General features: G+C 38.8%; 1 protein-coding gene across 5 annotated transcripts in view; it reads right to left on the bottom strand.

Annotated features, from left to right (window-relative positions):
- Positions 1–21,990, bottom strand: part of PHACTR2 (phosphatase and actin regulator 2) — a 337,195-nt gene that overhangs the window by 142,300 nt on the left and 172,905 nt on the right. The window contains exon 1 of one of the 5 annotated variants that reach the window (XM_049902610.1): positions 2,925–3,335. The exons of the other annotated variants lie outside the window; for them this stretch is intronic. Coding sequence (XP_049758567.1) covers positions 2,925–2,970 — 46 coding nt within the window. The 5' untranslated portion in view covers positions 2,971–3,335. Of the gene's footprint in view, positions 1–2,924; positions 3,336–21,990 lie in introns of those variants that run through there. 5 annotated transcript variants of the gene reach the window in all.

The raw sequence follows: 21,990 nt of genomic DNA, 5'->3' as shown, positions 1-21,990 counted from the left end.
GCCTTGGAAACCCTATGCGGGCAGTTCTGCTGAGTCCTATAGGGTCAGTATGAGTTGGAATCAACTCCATGGCAATAGGTTTTGGGGTTTTAGGGCTAAGTGGGTAGAACTGACTGTTAATGGAGTACGTAGTTTCTTGTAAAAAGTTTCTTGTAGAGAGGACAAAATTGTTCTAAGATTAGATGGTCGTACAAAACTAACTATATTAAAAAATGAATTTTACAATTAAGTGGGTGAATCATAAGGCATGTGAATTATATTTCAAATACAGCTGCTTTTAAAAAAGGAAATAATGGGTATCACTGCATGTTTTCAGAAATAATCATTAGTGGTCTTTCTAGGAAGCAGAGAAACAGATGCAGCCCTGAGATGAAAGGCTCAAGAGAGTCTGAAGCCAGGACAGTGCGAAGCAAGCTAACTTCTGACCTATAATGATGATTTTTACAAAAGCCCAAATCAAATAACAATTATGAATGACTGGACTCTGCTATTGTTTCATTAGACTCAAAGAGATGCCTCCAGTCCTCCTCCCCACTCACCATTTAAGATGAGAATTGGCTTTAACACTGTAATCCCTAACAGGTGCTCAAGACTGAAACAACTAGTAGATAGCTGAGATCAAACAGAAAAAGGATCTTCACACCATTTGTAAAGCCAGAGTCAAACAGCTAACAAAGAGCGAACAAAATACCGGGATTTGGGAGAGATGAGGGTTCGACTCTCTCAGACTCAAAGAACACATATGTCAACAAAAAACTGACCAAATGTTTTTGCTTTTATTGTTGTTTAGAATCTGAGGGCAAAACTTCAGGGAACTAGAGTAAGTTACAGTAGTAGACTTACAGAGCTCAAGTGGATATCATGAGAAAATCACTCCATTCTTACAATACTACAACGTCAGTCAATAACCCATTATCATTCCTTAACTGAGCTGAGGACCTGCAATGAAAAGTGTAACACCATCTGTGAGATCGTTCTTCGAAATATCTCTATGGTCAAGCATAAAGCATCACTTTTTGTTTTATAAATCATTTGATCTCTTGCTGTGATTAGTCATTTTATTAGGAATTACCTTTTTTTTTTTTCTGGGTAAGAGCTAAGACAGTCACATTTTAGGATTGTACTCTGGTTTACAGGCATCATTTATATAATATTCCTTGATTTTTGTGAAAGTAAAACTGACATTTCTAGTATTAACTCTAGTGATATTTTATGCCAAAAGAATTAAATTAAGGACAACACTTTCTATATAACTGTTGTAGTACTGATTTGGAAACCCTGGTTGCATAGTGGTTAAGTGCTACAGCTGCTAACCAAAAAGGTCAGCAGTTCGAATCCACCAGGCGCTCCTTGGAAACTATGGTGCAGTTGTACTCTTTCCTACAGGGTCGCTATGAGTCAAATAAACTCGATGGCAATGGGTTTGGGTTTGGTTTTTTAGTACTGATTTAATGCTAAGCGCTAACCAAAAGGTCGGCAGTTCGAATCTACCAGGCGCTCCTTGGAAACTCTATGGGGCAGCTCTCCTCTGTCCTATAGGGTTGCTATGAGTCAGAATCGACTGGACGGCAATGGGTTTTTAATGCTATGCATTGGCAGTACAGAAAAAAAAAATATATAACTCTTCTTAGTGCCTCTTGAAAGGAAATAAGTCACACAGCTTTAAAATAAAACAAAGGAAACCAAGGCTTATTTGCACAAAGTAATTTACTGTATTTAAGAATCTAATCAACAACTAATGAAAACAACACACAAACCCAATAACCCATCAACACGAAGCCTCTTTGATGTTCCAGAACACTCTATGTCATTAACAGTAAGGGAAAGTATACTTTTTTTTTTTTTTGGATTCTAATTCTCTCACCTTTGCAGAGTTCCTAAGCCCCAGCAATGCTTATGATATTTCAGGGAGTAAAATTTTGCGATATAAACAAGCCCATCCAGAGAGGGACTGGGGTGTGTGTGTGATCATTGTATGTAGCCAGACATCCTGAAGTAGATTTGAAAACCTTCCTCTCTGCCCTGTCATTTCCTTTTACCAAGATCCTGTTGATGTTTACATAATTTTAAAAGTGTATCATATATCCCAATCAATAACATAAACGGCCCTCTAAGGTTCTTTCTTCTAAATCGTTGATAGAAACATATCAAAATGGCACCTTTTAATTTATTTTCTCTTATCCAATCACGAGTAAAGCCACCAAAAAAGTTGTTTCCCTACATCTCTGGGGAAATGCCAGACGTAGTACCTTCCTTCCCTTTTTTGTTTAAGAAAATGGAAAAGAGAAACTTCTAAAACAGGACATTATACACTACGTTTCCATAAGACAGACTTTAGCCCTCAGTAGTTAAGTTCATGAGATATGTTTCCTTAAATTTTACAGTTTATGTGTCTAACATAAACAAAACAAGTATCACTTGAAACAGTTACGTATTTTCTTGTAGTTGGTTATTAAGTATTGAGCGTTGACGATCTGCACTTCTACTGCGAATAACAAACCATAAATCAGTCGACAAGCTTGAAAGAATTCAGTTCAAGTCTGTTCAGAAGCCAAGCGTAAATACAGAAAAGCCTGTAGGCAGGTTTATCCTGCTCTCTAAGTTTCGCGTTTTACCAAAACACAGTCAAACGCAATCGGCGTTTCTCGTAAATTTCTGGCTCAGAAGGAATTCTGAAACAAACTCAAACGAGGCATCCCGTACAGAAATGGGGCCTGTGCCTTTAAGGTAAAATCGGCTGGATCCCAAAAGGCATTCCACTCCTCCACTACAAAGAGTTTAGGGAGTGTTACCTCTCGGGTTTCCCGGAGGGACTTCGCGGGTCAGAGCAGAAGCCGACCGGTCGCGAGCCCTCGGTTTTGCGTTTTGGGGAGCCAGCCCAGGGCCCGCGCCACGGGAGCGCATCCTGTGAGCCCCGGACTCACCGCTGCTGGGCTGTGGGGACAGCGTGGACACCGAGGTCTGGCCCATGTTTGGGGTCGCAGGGCCAGGTCCAACAATCACGCGGTTCTTTTGGTCCCTGGATCATGGGTCCGCTCCCAGGAAGACTTGCAAGCGCGCATTTCCCGGCCTGTGCGGCGCTGCCCGCCGGTCCCCTCGCCTCTCCCTGGCGCGGGTCTCCCAGCCCGGCCGGCCGCAGCCGGCGCGGCGGATCCTGCCCAGCGGATGCCTGTCATTCCTCTATGCAGATTAGCTGGGGTCAGGGGTCACGGGGAGGAGGGCGGGAGCCCGGGCTGGTCCAGCCGCCGCCGCGGGGCTGGGGGACTGCACCCCTCAGGGTAGCCGAGAGTTCAGGGTACTCCCCTTTAACTTAAAAGGGTCAATGTCAAATGGTCCTTTACGGTTGGGAGAAAATGAATTAAAGTACTTAGTCACGGTACTTAATTTAAGAAAATTTGTTTCTTTAAAGTTAGTCCTTTCCCATATTCTGTTCGCAGTATGGCCGCACTGCTGCTTGTCTTTGGTGTGCGTTTTGCTTTAAAAATTATCTTCCTTTTAACAAAACACCATTAGTGGCCTCAGTTGTGTAGCAAATCTGAATGATGGATCTATGTGTGCCATAAGGAGTTACTCACTTTGTTCTCCACCACCTAAAACTCTGGGATGCTCACCTCTCCTACATTTCAAAAGAATTATTGTGAGGACATGTGGTAAGGTGTTTAAAATAAATGAAAAGTAAAAACAACAACAGCAATTTATAACGTCTCTTGAAAGTTGGAATCCTACCATAATATTCTGTTATGGAATTCCCTGGGAGCACAAAGAGTTAACACACTCTAAACGGAAAACCAAACCAAACCCATTGCCATCTAGTGGATTTTGACTCATAGTGACCCATAGGACAGAGGAGAACTGTCCCCTAGGGTCTCCAAGGAGCACCTGGTGGATTTGAACTGCCAACTTTCTGGTTAGCAGCTGAACTCTTAAACACTACACCACCAGGCTTTCCTAACACACTCTACTACTAACCAAAAGGTTGTAAATTCAACTCCATCCAGAGGCACCTCATCAGAAAGGCCTGGACATCTACTTCTGAAAAATCCAAGGCTTCCAATCTGTTTGAAAAAAATTCCATCATGGCCGTCAGCATTGCACAGCAACCAAATCTGTTGCCTCCCTAGGATTCTGACCTCAGTAGGGAACAAACCTATGAGTTGGAATGACTGGACAGCAACGAGTTTGGGTTTTTTTTTTTTTTTTGGTTTAGGGAACAAATAGAGGTGCCCTGCTCAAAGATGGTGGCTGACTGCTCTGCTTTTAATGTTTCAGGAGCCTAATGTGGGAGACTGGATTATTGGCAGGACTTTGCAGAGCAACACACACGCGAAGTAGCGCGGTTGGCTGCCATCTTTGAGGGAAGCACCATTGTTTGTTTCCTACTCAGAGGTTGTTATGTAAGGCAGAGGCTGCACATGTTTACAACGGCCACGACTGAACCTCTTCAATCAGCTTGAAGCCCTGGAAAAATCAGCCATTGAAAACCTTATGGAGCACAATTCTACTCTGAGACACGTGAGGTCTCCATGAGTTGAAGTCCACTCAACAGCAACTGGTTTTATTTTCGGTTTGGTTGTAATATCCTCTTAAAAATCTCAATCTTCTAAATATAAATAATCTTTGAATTTACAATTGATGATTAGTAGTATGATGTGTCCTGTAAATGTAACACAAAAAAACCAAACCTGTTGCCGTTGAGTTAATTCCAACTCATAGCGACCCTATAGGACAGAGCAGAACTGCCCCATAGAGTTTCCAAGGAGCGCCTGGTGGATTCGTACTGCTGACCTGTTGGTTAGCAGCTGTAGCACTTAACCACTATGCCACCAGGGTTTCCAAAAAAGCTATACAGTAGATACTTTAATACCATAAACATAAAAATCCTTTTTTTCTGAAGTTTACATTTTTAAGATAATAAAGATTGTTTTCTATTTTGAACATTCGTTTGTTTCATCATAGTTAAGTAAGCTGCTGTATTTTTTTCACTCTCCTTTGTGAGGAAGGAGTCCCCGGGTAGCGCAAACAGTTTGCTTGACTACTAATCAGGAAAGATTGCCAGTTTGTATCCACCTAGTAGTGCCATGGAAGAAAAGCCTGGTGATCTACTCTAAGATTGGTTGTTGTGTGCCATCGAGTTGATTTCAACTCAGAGACACTAAGATTACAGCCACCGAAAACCCTGTGAAGTGCAGCTGTATTCTGAAACACATGGGGTCACCATGAGTTGGACTTGATTCTGTGGCTTTTTTTTTTTTTTGACTGTGAGGAAGGAGTCCCTGGGTAGTGCAAATGGTTAACACACTCAGTGTGTTAATCAAATGTCTGGAGATTTGAGTCCACTCTGAGTCACCTCAGAAGAAAAGCCTGGTAATCTATTTCCAAAAAATCAGCCATTGAAAACCCTATAAAGTACTGTTCTACTCTGACACACATGGGGTCTCCATGAGTCGGAGTTGACTCAATGACAACTAGTTTTTAAATTTCTTTACAAAGTTCAAAAATGTTTTGGGAACACATCTCAACCTAGGGTGTTCAGCAGTGAAAATAAACAATCATAATGGCATGACCCTTCCATTTCTTTCTGTAATTTTAAGTTGCCTTTAAAAAACAAAACAAATAACAGCAACAAAAAATGTTAAATGCTCTTGCAACGTAAGTGTTGAAGGAAGGAACATCTCATTCTTCCTCCCATTGCTACAGCCGAATTAACAGGAAGGTCACTGATTAGAAGAAATTTACAGTGAGTTTTGCATGTTAAAAATACGTAAGTCTCAAGTTTTTTTTTTTTTAATTCACAAAAGCTAAACGTTGAGGTGCAATGTTATTTTTGCTATCATTACTTCTTTTCCTTGAGAAACAATAGTGTATCGTTTTTTATTTCTTCTACAAATTCTCATTTCAAACATCAAGGGTGTACTCTACAGTTGTAGTTTTTCACAATTTACTTAATATATCTATATTTACCTTATTTAAACCCTTTCATGATTTTCTAGTTAATATAATCTTAGCCTCATCTGGGATTCTTATAACCCCCCTATCAGGTTACCCACTTTTCTCTGAAACTTCTCCAGCTCTATTACATTATCCTTGAAGCACGTCAACCAAAACTGCAGGAAGCGTGCACTAAGGTTTTCGTATAAGGGTGGGACAGTGGTTCTGTTTCCAGAGTTTCTGATGAGGCTTGGCATTTAAGTGGCCTTTTGATCAAAGCTAACAAGGTATACTAATAAACACAGAAAAACTCTATTGAAATTCTTAAATTTCATTTCTAGATCTTAACATACAGGTTAGAATTTATCATTTAACAAGACTATTTTAAGGTAATTTCCCTCCAAATTGCCTTACTCTTGCCTCATTAGAATTCATCTGCTATATTTTTAGCTCATTCACAGAGTTTGACTATGACTTCTGGGTGCTAATCCCACTGGTTTAACTCTAGAAACGTTTAATGCCATCTGAAAAATATGGACATTTACAAAATGCTAAACCAGATTAGTTCCAATACTGAACCCTGAGGAAGCATCTATTTATACTCCTTCAGAGTTTGTTCCATTTGTCCCACCCTTTGTTCTGTATTTCTAAACCGATTTCTAACCCAGTGATATGCCGGTAAATGCTTAACAACCCATTCTGGGTGTAGGGGTAGAAGGTGGGGGAGGGGTAGGGTGGGATGACTGATATGTAGTGTTTGCTGATTTCCATGATTTAAATATCCCTACAATGGCCAATTCAAGCTATGGACTAGCTAGCAAAATTGCTATCAAGAACTTACAAAATTCCTGCAAATTTAACAATCGGCCCGTGAGCCTGTAGGAGCTGCCTTCAGCAAGCACACCATTACTTTTATCTTTTATAATATGCAGTCACCAAATCAAACCATGACTGACTTTGAGGAATAAGTTATATTAAACCTTTCTAAAAATATAGATATGATGGTATCTGGTAATTTTTCCACTTAACAGTCCAAATATTTTTTCAAGCCCTGAAAGAGCTTCTGTGATTTATTCATTTATTTCCGAAAAGAAATTAAGTTGAGTGGATTAGTTAGACAGGATTTCCTCTTTCAGAAGCCAGTTTGCCTTTGACAAAGAGGTTTTACTTATTGAGTTGTTCAAGCATTCTCCTCTACAATACAGATTTCACTCTCTTGTCTGATAGGGGAGTTATTAAGCTCACCCACTGGGGCACCCAAAGTTATATTTGTACTCCTTCTAATGGATGGAAGCCACTACATCTGTAAGACAAAAGTTAAAAGCAGACGTGAACCTAAACCAGTAATCTGGACTATTGTGAAAAATCACTTTCTTACGAGGTCAAAGTCCAAATTGCAGATATACAATTTAGTGCCTAAAGAAGACAGTTTACAATTATTACAGTCACTGCTACTTAGGTCACAGACAGCTTTTCCTGGGTGGCCAAACCTAAGCTTGGCGTGGTGAGTAAGGAGACCTTCCTTCCTCAGAACCTACCTGCCCCTTGCACACTGATCCTCGGTCCCTGCCTTACCTAGGTGCTGCCAGCTGTGCTAGGGCCCCTGTTGCAGCATCAGCAGTTGGAGGTGGGGATTATGGTGGGAGAGAAAGGTTAGGCAGAATCCCAAGAGACGAGATGGCTCATGGGTACAGTGGTGGTCCAGGGAGCAACAGTGGCTAATAGTGGCCATGTACAAATAGATGAAGATTATCTTAATGAGTACCCTTATTTCTGGACTTGGCTTTGAAAAAGCAGACATGAGTTAGAGTAAAACCATGCCCCATCAGGTTTTCAATGCTGATGTTTTGGAAGTAGGTTGCCAGAAATCTTTCTTCTGAGATACCTCTGGATGGACTGGAACATGCTGTTTGGACCACCCAGGACTCCTGGCTGTGAGTGAATGATATTTCTCTGAGTAATGGGAATTGCAGCCCTAGAAAACCCTTTCTGAGTGAAAAGGAGTTCAAAATTAGCAACTTTCCAAATAGGATTTATAAAAATTTACCAGTTTGTTTTAGAGACACAATGATCAGAAGAGACAACCAAAAACTTAAAGAGAAGCTAAAAGCATCATTTTAGCCAACTGTTTTCTTTCTACTTTTTTAAAAATTTTCTTTCTACTTACAATGATCAGATTCATTAAAAAGCAGAAAATTGTCTATTTTCCCCTCCTTTGAGCTGTCGAGTCGGGCTCATAGCGGCCCTATCTATAGGACAGAGCAGAACTGCCCCATAGAGTTTCCAAGGAGGGCCTGGTGGATTCGAACTGCCGAGCTTTTGGTTAGTAGCCATAGCACTTAACCACTATGCCACCAGGGTTTTTGATGGAGGTACTAGAAGGCAATCTTAAAAAGCTGGACGACTTTTATCACAAGAAGTTCTAACAATGAGGTGAAAGAATATGTAACTCAGAAACTAAAAACTGTTACACAACTTTTTTTAAGGATTCAAGTAGCTTTTTACTAGTGAACATCTGCCCTTTTTTCCCCCCTTCAACTCTGCATTACTCCAAAACTTGGCAGCATTTTGTAAGAGGTATCTTGTGAGAGGCAGCTTACTTAGAAAAATAGGTCTACTACTAAAACAGAAGTTTTAATGGATCTTATTATTTCAGTTGAAATTCTGTATATCTAAGTAGGTTTACTTTCAACAGAGCAGCTGTAACTCCATGCCTACTAAAATATACCTTTTATTTGGACAATTCTGAGAGACATTAGTTTTAACATGATAATCTAAACAAAGGAGGGCTTTAAAAAATGACAACTTTGGACCTTCTAGTCATATTAAGTATCAATGGCAGAGAGAACCACATTCCACAGGAATTAGAACAGGAAATAAACCTGTAAGGCAGGCTTTTCTTTCTTATTGTTCTCATATTTTTATATGATTTGTTTCCCGAGTCTTCCTTCTTCTGCTTGCTCAGGCTGAAAGGATTATAGTAAAATACCTTGCCCCAGCCTCTCCCCAAGTGAGTCTCTGTAGAGGGTGTGGTGTGTCTCACGTGTGCTTACTTAGTGATTGAGTGAGGCAGTTAGAAGATTTACTTTGGAAAACAAAGCCCTCAAGAGGCGGTGCTGGAATTTCCTTTTCCAAAAACCTTCCCTCCTCCCTGGGAGGAAAAATTTGTGTAAATTGCTGCACTATATTTCATAATCAAAATAAATTACTCATCCACAGTATTTAAATCTCTGATGCTGTTGTTATTAAACGCCATTGTGTTCCCTCAATTCGGGGCAATTCCATGCACAACTGGATCGAACTTTTGTGATCCACAGGGTTTTCATTGGCTGGTTTTCAGAAGTAGATTGCCCGGCCTTTCTTTCTAGTCTGTCTTAATCCGGAAGCTCTGCTGAACCTGCTTAGCATCACGGCAACACGTAAAGCCCCCACTGACAGAGCAGTGGTGGCTGCACTTGACAGGCATTATTAGCTGGGTATTGAATCTGGGACTTTGGAACGGAAGGCGAAAATTCTACCACGGAACCACCACTGCCCCCAAATCTCTGAGAGCTAGCATAAAATTAATAATATTTAATTTATTACAGAGAACATCTATAGACATCTTTAATAATTCCTGCCAATTTAAAGGAAGGTCCAGATTACTGTTTTATTAGCCACCACGTCCATCCCTAGAACCTAACAAAATGTCTGGCACGTAAAGAACACTCAATAAATATGTGATAAATAAAAGAACGAGCATTTACATTACTCCTAATCATAGCAATTTAAAGTACGGGCAGAAAATTTATCCAAAAACATATGTATGATTTTGGAAATAGTATACTGAGTCCATAGCAAGAGAATGTCAAGTCTGTCAGTGATTGTAAATTTCTTTTACACGTCCTTCTATTAAAAAATCATCTAGTCATTCAAGTAGAATTGACTGATGACCTCCCATAAGCCTAGCACCTCTGGTGCATGGGACATGAGGATAAGCGAGGGGTAGGCCCAGGGGCAGATTATCCAATAGGCAAAGTAAACACCGATCATCTGTAGTCAACAATTTCACATGTTTTGCACCCCATCAAAGACTCTGCTCTGGGTATGGCTGGTATCTGTTTCTCTCCCAACCCCACAGCACCTTCCTATCAAATCAAAGATTCTTTTCAAATTTACAATCCCTGACAGGGCAGATGACCCAGTAAGCAAGGTAAGAATGGGCTAACTTGTACTTACTTACAATCTGTAGTGAACCAGTTCACATGTGAAATTCTTTGATGTGGTGAAAGTCACATGAAATTGTTCACTACAGATGATCTGCTAAGCAAGGTAAGTACTGTACTTACCTTGCCTATTAGATAATCCACCCCTGGATAGGCACTCCCTGGTGCTGTTCACAGTACATATACGGTAGAGGCTGGGTGTCGTGGCTTACAAATAAATGATTGTAACAATCAGTACTATTCTAGATGTTTGTTCCACCAAGTGGTTAAGAGTACACCGTGGGCTAGTAAAGTTTCTATATGTTATTAACTAATAAATTTACATCTTACCAACGCTATTGTTGTTAGGTGCTTTCGAGTTGGCCACGACTCATCTCGACCACAAGCACAATGGAATAAACACTGCCCAGTCCTGCATCAGCCCCATGATCAGTTGTGGATAGGACCATTGTGATCCATAGGGTTTTCAATGGCTAATTTTCAGAAGTAGATTACCAGGCCTTTCTTCCTAGTCCATTTTAGTCTGGAAGCTCCACTGAAACCTGTTCAACATCATAGCAACACACAAGCCTCCAATGACTGACTGGTGTGGGAGTAGCTGCACAGGAGGGGCACTGATTAGGCATCGAATCTGAGTCTCCTGCATAAAAAAAAAAAAAAAAAAAAAAACTGCATAGAAGGTGAGAATTCCATCACTGTACAACCAGTGCCTCATGTATTGCCAATACTGAGTCTATATTTCATGCAGAAGATACCTCAAGATTGCAAAGTGCTTTTTAAATCAAAGAAAGATTACATTCTAATAGTATGCTGTCAGTATGAGCTGTATTATTTCGTTTGCTTACTGCTTGCAGCTTTTTGAGGAATAGTTTACAAACTCTAAAATCTACCCATTTTAAGAAAACAATCCCATGAGTTTCGATAAATATATACAGTAGTGCAACCCACTACCACAATGGAGTTTCAGAACACTTTAAGAACCTTAAAGAGCCCCATCTGCAGTTAATCCCCATCCATTCCTGGCATCAGGCAACCAATCACCTGCTTTCCATCCCTATGATTTTGCCTTTTATAGAATTGCATATAAATGGAATAATACCTTTGTGTCTGGATTCTTTCACTTAATGTTTTCGAGATTCACTCATGTTGTTGCATGTATCAATATTTTGTTCCTGAGTAGTATTCCATTATATGGATATACTAAAGTTTATCTGTTCAGCAAAATGCATTGAAACCTTATTTCATTATATTCCTATTCTCTGAAAATACACAGGATCTACATTATATTAAAAAAATTACATTGTATTATATTATACATATGATAGTTCTATACTAATAAGAATTCATTTATTTGTTCATGATTCACTTGACAAATGTTTATTATGTATCTCCTTTGTACCAGGCTCTGTTTTTGATACTTGGGATACAGAATTATGCAAAAAGTCAGAATATTGGCACTCTTAGAGTTTACATTCTAATGAAAAGGCAAAAAATAAAAAATGAACATAAAAAAATCCATAAATTTTATACCAATTTGGAGGATGAAATAAAAAGAAAGATTGGATTAGCATGTTGTGCTCAGGGAGGTCCTCTGAGAACATAATGCTTAAGCAAAGACCTGAAGGAAGTGATGGGGAAAACTGAAGTCCTCCAGGGGAAGAATATTTCAAGCAGAAAAACCAGTTAATATAAAGATAAGAGTATGCCATATGTTTGAGGAACAGTGAGGAGGCCAGTGTGGCTGGGGAGATGAGTAAAGGGGAACTATAAACCATGTAGGGCCTTGCAGATGACCATAGGACTATGAGTAAGATGGAAAGGCAATGACAGTTTTCAGCAAAAGAGTGGAGTAATTTGCCTTATCACTGTAGCTTTGAGTAGAGGATAAAAAGAACAAGGTTGGAAGCAGAGAGACCAGGAGAAACAATAGGAATAATCAAGGCTAGAAATGACGGAGACTTGGACCAGAGGGGCAGCAGTTGGAGTGGTGAAATGTACCTGGATTCTGGATGCATTCTGAAGGAGGGAGCAACAAATACTTCATTAACTGGATGTGAGGTGTGAAAGAGGTGAATTAAGCATGACTTCAAAATTTTTGGGAGCCCTGATGGTGCAGTGGTTAAGGCTTGGCTGCTAACCAAAAGGTCAGTGGTTCAAACCCACCAGCCACTCCAGAGAAGAAAGATGTGGCAGTCTGCTTCCATAAAGATCACAGCCTTGGAAACCCTATGGGGCAGTTCTACTCTGTCCTATAGGGTCGGTCTGAGTTGCAATCGACTTGACAGCAATGGGTTTTTGGTTTTGGTCAACATTTTCTCTGAGCAACTGGAAGAGTTGAATTGTCATTAATTAAAACTGAGAACAATCAGTGGTATAGGTTTGGGGTAGAAAATCAGAAGTTTAGTTTTCAGAGGTCCACTAGACATCCAAGTGGAAACTGAAAATAATTTTGTGTGTCACCAAGGGGGAAAAAATAAAATACATACCTTAACACATTCTAATGAAACTGAGTATCAATAATAAAAACAAAATCATAGAATTACACAGAAAAGATAGATGCCATTTTAAGGAATCACAATTAATCCAAGAAGAAACTATAATTTTTTTTTAAGTGATATGGGTAAATAACTGTCAACTTAGAATTCCATACCCAGTTTAACAATCTTTCACTAAATCAAACAATCATTCACTAAAAATAGCTAATTACTAAAAGAACTTGTACAATAGGATGTTTTTTGGCAACACAGAAAAAGAATCCAGAATATAAGGGTGGGGTGCAAGGAACAACTACGAGTATAGACATTGATCAAATGATGGTAAAATTAATAAACTATTGGTTGTATAAAATGTAAAAATAGTGAATTCTTAAGCTATGTTAGGCAGAAAGCAAGAGGATAGAAATACTAAATAATTACAGACTTCGTTAGAAAAATTTATTGTTTCAAATAATAAGAAAAATACAACAGTAATATTCAAATCAGTAGGTAAAAGCAAGGTCATAAAGAAAGTTTCATTAATTGTTACGGATTGAATTGTGTCGCCCAAAAATATGTCAACTTGGGTAGGCCATGATTCCCAGTATTGTGTGGTTGTCTACCATTTTGTGATCTGATGTGGTTATCCTATTGTAAATCCTAACCTCTATGATGTTAATGAGGCAGGATTAGAGGCAGTTATGTTAATGAGGCAGGGCTCAATCTACAGGATTAGGTTGTAACTTGAGTCAATTTCTTTTGAGATATAAAAGAGAGAACTGAGCAGAGAGGAGAGGGACCGCATACCAACAAGAAAGAAGAGACAGGAATGGAGTGCATCCTTTGGACTCAAAATTCTTGTATGGAGAAGCTCCTAGACAGAGGGGAAGACAAATGACAGGGACCTTCCCCCAGAACCAAGAGAAAGAAAAAGCCTTCTACTGGAGCTAGTGCCCTAAATTTGAACATCTAGCTTCCTACACTATGAGAGAATAAATTTCTGTTTGTTAAAACCATCCACTTGTGGTATTTCTGTTATATTAGCACTACATAACTAATACCTTAATCCAAATAACAAAAAAAGTGAGTGAAAAACAGAAAAAAAGTATGCTAAAAAGATGACATAAATTAAGATGTTCAATATAAGTCCAAATCAGTAATTGCAATAAATATGAAAGCAAAAAGCTTTCTTATCTAAAAAAGAGACTAAAAGATTGGCAGGAGCAGAAATACAATAAATCTCTCTAAATGTCACTTTTATGAGACACACCCAAAACAGCAAAATGCTGAAGATAAAAGTATGGAAAATGTATACCAAGCAAATACTTACCAAAGGAAAATTTTTTATATAAACATTAATAACAGATAAGTTAAAAGTTAAGGCAAAATAGGCAGAGCGGAGCAGCGATAGGAGATGCCCCACGCGTTAGCGTGAGGAGCGGTCAGTGGTGACATGGAGCGAGTCAGCTTTTAAAAATTGAAGTTTTGGAGGCGGGGCCAAGATGGCGGACTAGGTGGACGCTACCGTGGATCCCTCTTGCATCAAAGACTCGGAAAAACAAGTGAATCGATCACATACATAACAATCTACTAACTCTGAACAACAAACACAGATTTAGAGACGGAGAACGAACAAATACGGGGAGACAGCGATTGTTTTCAGAGCCAGAAGCCAGCGTACCAGTCAGCGGATTTTCTGGAAAAACTCGTTTCCCAGTGATGGCTCGGAGACAGCAGTCCATATCAAACCACATAAAGAAGCAGACCATGACAGCTTCTCCAACCCCCAAAACAAAAGAATCAAAATCTTTCCCAAATGAAGATACAATCCTGGAATTCTCAGATACAGAATATAAAAAACTAATTTACAGAATGCTTCAAGACATCACAAATGAAATTAGGATAACTGCAGAAAAAGCCAAGGAACACACTGATAAAACTGTTGAAGAACTCAAAAAGATTATTCAAGAACATAGTGGAAAAATTAATAAGTTGCAAGAATCCATAGAGAGACAGCATGTAGAAATCCAAAAGATTAACAATAAAATTACAGAATTAGACAATGCAATAGAAAGTAAGAGGAGCAGACTTGAGCAATTAGAATGTAGACTGGGACATCTGGAGGACCAGGGAATCAACACCAACACAGCTGAAAAAAAATCAGATAAAAGAATTAAAAAAAATGAAGAAACCCTAAGAATCATGTGGGACTCTATCAAGAAGGATAACTTGCGAGTGATTGGAGTCCCAGAACAGGGAGGGGGGACAGAAAACACAGAGAAAATAGTTGAAGAACTCCTGACACAAAACTTCCCTGACATCATGAAAGACGAAAGGATATCTATCTAAGATGCTCATCGAACCCAATTTAAGATTGATTCAAAAAGAAAAACACCAAGACATATTATCATCAAACTTGCCAAAACCAAAGATAAACAGAAAATTTTAAAAGCAGCCAGGGAGAAAAGAAAGGTTTCCTTCAAGGGAGAATCAATAAGAATAAGTTCAGACTACTCAGCAGAAACCATTCAGGCAAGAAGGGAATGGGACGACGTATACAGAGCACTGAAGGAGAAAAACTGCCAACCAAGGATCATATATCCAGCAAAACTCTCTCTGAAATATGAAGGAGAAATTAAGATATTTACAGATAAACACAAGTTTAGAGAATTTGCAAAAACCAAACCAAGGCTACAAGAAATGCTAAAGGAGATTGTTTGGTCAGATGACCAATAATATCAGGTACCAGCACAATACAAGGTCACAAAAGAGAACGTCCTGGTATCAACTCAAATAGAGAAATCACAAAAACAAACAAATTAAGATTAATTCTAAAAAATAAATAAATAAATAAAATACTACACGTAACAGGGAATCATGGAAATCAATAGGTAAAAGATCACAATAATCAAAAAGAGGGACTAAATATAGGAGGCATTGAACTGCCAGATGGAGAGGGATACAAGGCGATATAGAACGATACAAATTAGGTTTTTAATTAGAAAAATAGGGGTAAATAATAAGGTAACCACAAAAAGGAATATCAACTCCATAACTCAAGAAAAAAGCCAAGAAAAACGTAACGACTCAACTAACATAAAGTTAAACATTATGAAAATGAGGATCTCACAATCTACTAAGAAAAACGTCTCAGCACAAAAAAGTATGTGGAAAAATGAAATGGCCAACAACACACATGAAAAGGCATCAAAATGACAGCACTAAAAACTTATTTATCTATAATTACGCTGAATGTAAATGGACTAAATGCACCAATAAAGAGACAGAGAGTCTCGGACTGGATAAAGAAACATGATCCATCTCTATGCTGCCTACAAGAGACACACCTTAGACTTAGAGACACAAACAAACTAAAACTCAAAGGATGGAAAAAAATATATCAAGCAAACAATAAGCAAAAAAGAAGAGGAGTAGCAATATTAATTTCTGACAAAATAAACTTTAGACTTAAATCCACCACAAAGGATAAAGAAGGACACTACATAATGATAAAAGGGACAATTGATCAGGAAGACATAACCATATTAAATATTTATGCACCCAATGACAGGGCTGCAAGATACATAAATCAAATTTTAACAGAATTGAAAAGTGAGATAGACACCTCCACATTTATAGTAGGAGACTTCAACACACCACTTTCGGAGAAGGACAGGACATCCAGTAAGAAGCTCAATAGAGACACGGAAGACCTACTTACAACAATCAACCAACTTGACCTCATTGACTTATACAGAACTCTCCACCCAACTGCTGCAAATTATACTTTTTTTTCTAGTGCACATGGAACATTCTCTAGAATAGAGCACATATTAGGTCATAAAACAAATCTTTGCAGAGCCCGAAACATCTCGAAATATTACAAAGCATCTTCTCAGCCCACAAGGCAATGAAACTAGAAATCAATAACAGAAAAATTAGGGAAAAGAAATCAGATACTTGCAAAATGAACAATACCCTCCTGAAAAAAGACTGGGTTATAGAAGACATCAAGGAGGGAATAAGGAAATTCATAGAATGCAACGAGAATGAAAATACTTCCTATCAAAACCTCTGGGACACAGCAAAAGCAGTGCTCAGAAGCCAATTTATATCGATAAATGCACACATACAAAAAGAAGAAAGAGCCAAAAGCAGAGAACTGTCCCTACAACTTGAACAAATAGAAAGTGAGCAACAAAAGAATCCATCAGGCACCAGAAGAAAACGAATAATAAAAATTAGAGCTGAACTAAATGAATTAGAGAACAGAAAAACAATTGAAAGAATTAACAAAGCCAAAAGCTGGTTCTTTGAAAAAATTAACAAAATTGATAAACCATTGGCTAGACTGACTAAAGAAATACAGGAAAGGAAACAAATAACCCGAATAAGAAACGAGAAGGACCACATCACAACAGACCCAACTGAAATTAAAAGAATCATTTCAGATTACTACGAAAAATTGTACTCTAACAAATTTGCAAACCTAGAAGAAATGGATAAATTCTTGGAAAAACACTACCTACCTAAACTAACACATTCAGAAGTAGAACAACTAAATAGACCCATAACCAAAAAGAGATTGAAACGGTAATCAAAAAACTTCCAACAAAAAAAAGTCCTGGCCCAGACAGCTTCACTGCAGCGTTCTACCAAACCTTCAGAGAAGACTTAACACCACTACTACTGAAGGTATTTCAAAGCATAGAAAATGATGGAATACTACCCAACTCAGTCTATGAAGCTACCATCTCCCTGATACCAAAACCAGGTAAAAACATTACAAAAAAAGAAAATTATAGACCTATATCCCTCATGAACATAGATGCAAAAATCCTCAACAAAATTCTAGCCAATAGAATCCAACAACACATCAAAAAAATAATTCACCCTGATCAAGTGGGATTTATACCAGGTATGCAAGGCTGGTTTAATATCAGAAAAACCATTTATGTAATCCATCACATAAATAAAACAAAAGACAAAAACCACATGATCTTATCAATTGATGCAGAAAAGGCATTTGACAAAGTTCAACACCCATTTATGATAAAAACTCTTACCAAAATAGGAATTGAAGGAAAATTCCTCAACATAATAAAGGGCATCCATGCAAAGCCAACAGCCAGTATCACTCTAAATGGAGAGAACCTGAAAGCATTTCCCTTGAGAACGGGAACCAGACAAGGATGCCCTTTATCACCGCTCTTATTCAACATCGTACTTGAAGTCCTAGCCAGGGCAATTAGGCTAGACAAAGAAATAAAGGGTATCCGGATTGGCAAGGAGGAAGTAAAGGTATCACTATTTGCAGATGACATGATCGTATACACGGAAAACCCTAAGGAATCCTCCAGAAAACTACTGAAACTAATAGAAGAGTTTGGCAGAGTCTCAGGTTATAAAATAAACATAGAAAAATCACTTGGATTCTTCTACATTAACAAAAAGAACACCGAAGAGGAAATAACCAAATCAATACCATTCACAGTAGGCCCCAAGAAGATAAAATACTTAGGAATAAATCTTACCAAGGATGTAAAAGACCTATACAAAGAAAACTACAAAGCTCTACTACAAGAAATTCAAAAGGACATACTTAAGTGGAAAAACATACCCTGCTTATGGATAGGAAGACTTAACATAGTAAAAATGTCTATTCTACCAAAAGCCATCTATACATATAATGCACTTCCGATCCAAATTCCAATGTCATATTTTAAGGGGATAGAGAAACAAATCACCAATTTCATATGGAAGGGAAAGAAGTCTCGGATAAGCAAAGCATTACTGAAAAAGAAGAAGAAAGTGGGAGGCCTCACGCTACCTGATTTCAGAACCTATTATACAGCTACAGTAGTCAAAACAGCCTGGTACTGGTACAACAACAGGCACATAGACCAATGGAACAGAATTGAGAATCCAGATATAAATCCATCCATGTATGAACAGCTGATATTTGACAAATGACCAGTGTCAGTTAATTGGGGAAAAGATAGTCTTTTTAACAAATGGTGCTGGCATAACTGGATATCCATTTGCAAAAAAATGAAACAGGACTCATACCTCACACCATGCACAAAAACTAACTCCAAGTGGATCAAAGACCTAAACATAAAGACTAAAACGATAAAGATCATGGAAGAAAAAATAGGGACAACCCTAGGAGTCCTAATACAGGGCATAAACAGAATACAAAACATTACCAAAAATGATGAAGAGAAACCCGATAACTGGGAGCTCCTAAAAATCAAACACCTATGCTCATCTAAAGACTTCACCAAAAGAGTAAAAAGACCACCTACAGACTGGGAAAGAATTTTCAGCTATGACATCTCCGACCAGCGCCTGATCTCTAAAATCTACATGATTCTGTCAAAACTCAACCACAAAAAGACAAACTACCCAATCAAGAAGTGGGCAAAGGATATGAACACACATTTCACTAAAGAAGATATTCAGGCAGCCAACAGATACATGAGAAAATGCTCCCGATCATTAGCCATTAGAGAAATGCAAATTAAAACTACGATGAGATTCCATCTCACACCAACTAGACTGGCATTAATCCAAAAAACACAAAGTAATAAATGTTGGAGAGGCTGCGGAGAGATTGGAACTCTCATACACTGCTGGTGGGATTGTAAAATGGTACAACCACTTTGGAAATCCATCTGGCGTTATGTTAAACAGTTAGAAATAGAACTACCATACAACCCAGAAATCCCACTCCTCGGAATATACCCTAGAGATACAAGAGCCTTAATACAAACAGATATATGCACACCCATGTTTATTGCAGCTCTGTTTACAATAGCAAAAAGCTGGAAGCAACCAAGGTGTCCGTCAACAGATGAATGGGTAAATAAATTGTAGTATATTCACACAATGGAATACTACACATCGATAAAGAACAGTGACGAATCTCTGAAACATTTCATAACATGGAGGAATCTGGAAGGCATTATGCTGAGCGAAATGAGTCAGAAGCAAAAAGACAAATATTGTATAAGACCACTATTATAAGATCTTGAGAAATAGAAAAAACTGAGAAGAACACATACTTTTGTGGTTACGAAGGGGGGAGGGAGGGAGGGAGGGAGAGGGTTTTTTATTGATCAATCAGTAGATAAGAACTGCTTTGGGTGAAGGGAAAGACAACACTCAATACAAGGAAGGTCAGCCCAATTGGACTGGACTAAAAGCAAAGAGGTTTCCGGGATAAAATGAACGCTTTAAAGGTCAGCGGAGCAGGGGGCGGGGGTCTGGGGAACATGGTTTGAGGGGACTTCTAAGTCAACTGGCAAAATAATTCTATTATGAAAACATTCTGCATCCCACTTTGAAATGTGGCGTCTGGGGTCCTAAATGCTAACAACCGGCCATCTAAGATGCATCAATTGGTCTCAACCCACCTGGAGCAAAGGAAAATGAAGAACACCAAGGTCACATGACAACTAAGAACCCAAGAGACAGAAAGGGCCACATGAACCAGAGACCTACATCATCCTGAGACCAGAAGAACTAGTTGGTGCCCGGCCACAATCGATGACTGCCCTGCCAGGGAGCACAACAGAGAACTCCTGAGGGAACAGGAGATCAGTGGGATGCAGACCCCAAATTCTCATAAAAAGACCATACTTAATGGTCTGACTGCGACTAGAGAAATCCCGGCGGCCATGGTCCCCAGACCTTCTGTTGGCACAGGACAGGAACCATCCCCGAAGACAACTCATCAGACATGAAAGGGACTGGTCAGCGGGGGGTAGAGAGATGCTGATGAAGACTGAGCTAATTAAATCAGGTGGACACTGGAGAGTGTGTTGGCAACTCTTGACTGGAGGGGGGATGGGAAGATAGAGAGAGAGGAAGATGGCAAAATTGGCACGAAACAAGAGACTGAAAGGGCTGACTCAATAGGGGGAGAGCAAGTGGGAGAAGGGAGTAAGATGTATGTAAACTTACATGTGACAGACTGATTGGATTTGTAAATGTTCACTTGAAGCTTAATAAAAGTTAATTAAAAAAAAAGTTAAGGCAAAACAAAAGCCACAAAGGAACATAGTAGGTAATGATGAAAATGAATAAACTACCAAGAAGTTGTACAGATTATCAAATATGCTCTAGTATCAGAACCTTGAAATATATAAAGCAAAAACTAACAGAATTACTGTTCCACAGTAGGCCCCTGGCCTTGTTCTGACTGATGATATCAAGCTTTTCCATCATCTCTTTCCACAGGAGTAGTCAAATTGATTTCTGTGTATTGAATCTGGCGAGGTCCATGTGTATATAGTCACCGTTTATGCTGGTGAAAGAAGGTATTTGCAATGAAGAAGTAGTTGGTCTTGCAAAATTCTATCATTCGATCTCCACATTGTTTCTATCACCAAGGCCATATTTTCCAACTACTGATCCTTCTTTGTTTCCAATCGCCAGTAATTATCAAAGCATCTTGATTGCCTGTTCGATCAATTTCAGACTGCAGCAGCTGATAAAAATCTTCTATTTCTTCATCTTTGGCCCTAGTGGTTGGTGCATAAATTTGAATAATATTTGTATTAACTGGTCTTACATGTAGATGTATGGATATTATCCTATCACTGAAAACGCTGTACTTCAGGATAGATCTTGAAACGTTCTTTTTGACGATGAATGCAATACCATTCCTCTTCAAGTTGTCATTCCCAGCATAGTAGACTGTATGATTGTCTGATTCAAAATGGCTAACACTAGTCCATTTCAGCTCACTAATGCCCAGGATATCGATATTTATGCATTCCGTTTCATTTTTGACAATTTCCAATTTTCCTAGACCATCAATTGCTGATACGCAAGTTCAAGCTGAAACTGAAGAAAATCAGAGCAAGTCCATGAGAGCCAAAATATGATCTTGGGTATATCTCACCTGAATTTAGAGATGATCTGTAGAATAGATTTGACGCATTGAACACTAGTGACCGAAGACCAGACGAGTTGTGGAATGACATTAAGGACATCATCCATGAAGAAAGCAAGAGGTCATTGAAATGACAGGAAAGAAGGACCAAGATGGATGTCAGAGGAGACTCTGATACTTGCTCTTGAGCGTCGAGCAGCTAAAGCAAAAGGAAGAATTGATGAAGTAAAAGAACTGAACAGAAGATTTCAAAGGTCCTCTCAAGAAGACAAAGTATTACAATGACATGTGCAAAGAGCTGGAGATGGAAAACCAAAAGGGACGAACACGCTCAGCGTTTCTCAAGCTGAAAGAACTGAAGAAAAAATGCAAGCCTTGAGTTGCAGTAGTGAAGGATTCTATGGGGAAAATATTAAACGATGCAGGAAGCACCAAAGGACAGTGGAAGGAATACACAGAGTTATTGTACCAAAAAGAATTA

The sequence above is a fragment of the Elephas maximus genome, chromosome 1 (genome assembly GCF_024166365.1).
Source record: "Elephas maximus indicus isolate mEleMax1 chromosome 1, mEleMax1 primary haplotype, whole genome shotgun sequence".
NCBI lineage: Eukaryota > Metazoa > Chordata > Mammalia > Proboscidea > Elephantidae > Elephas > Elephas maximus.
This window is presented reverse-complemented; position numbering and strand designations above follow the sequence as displayed.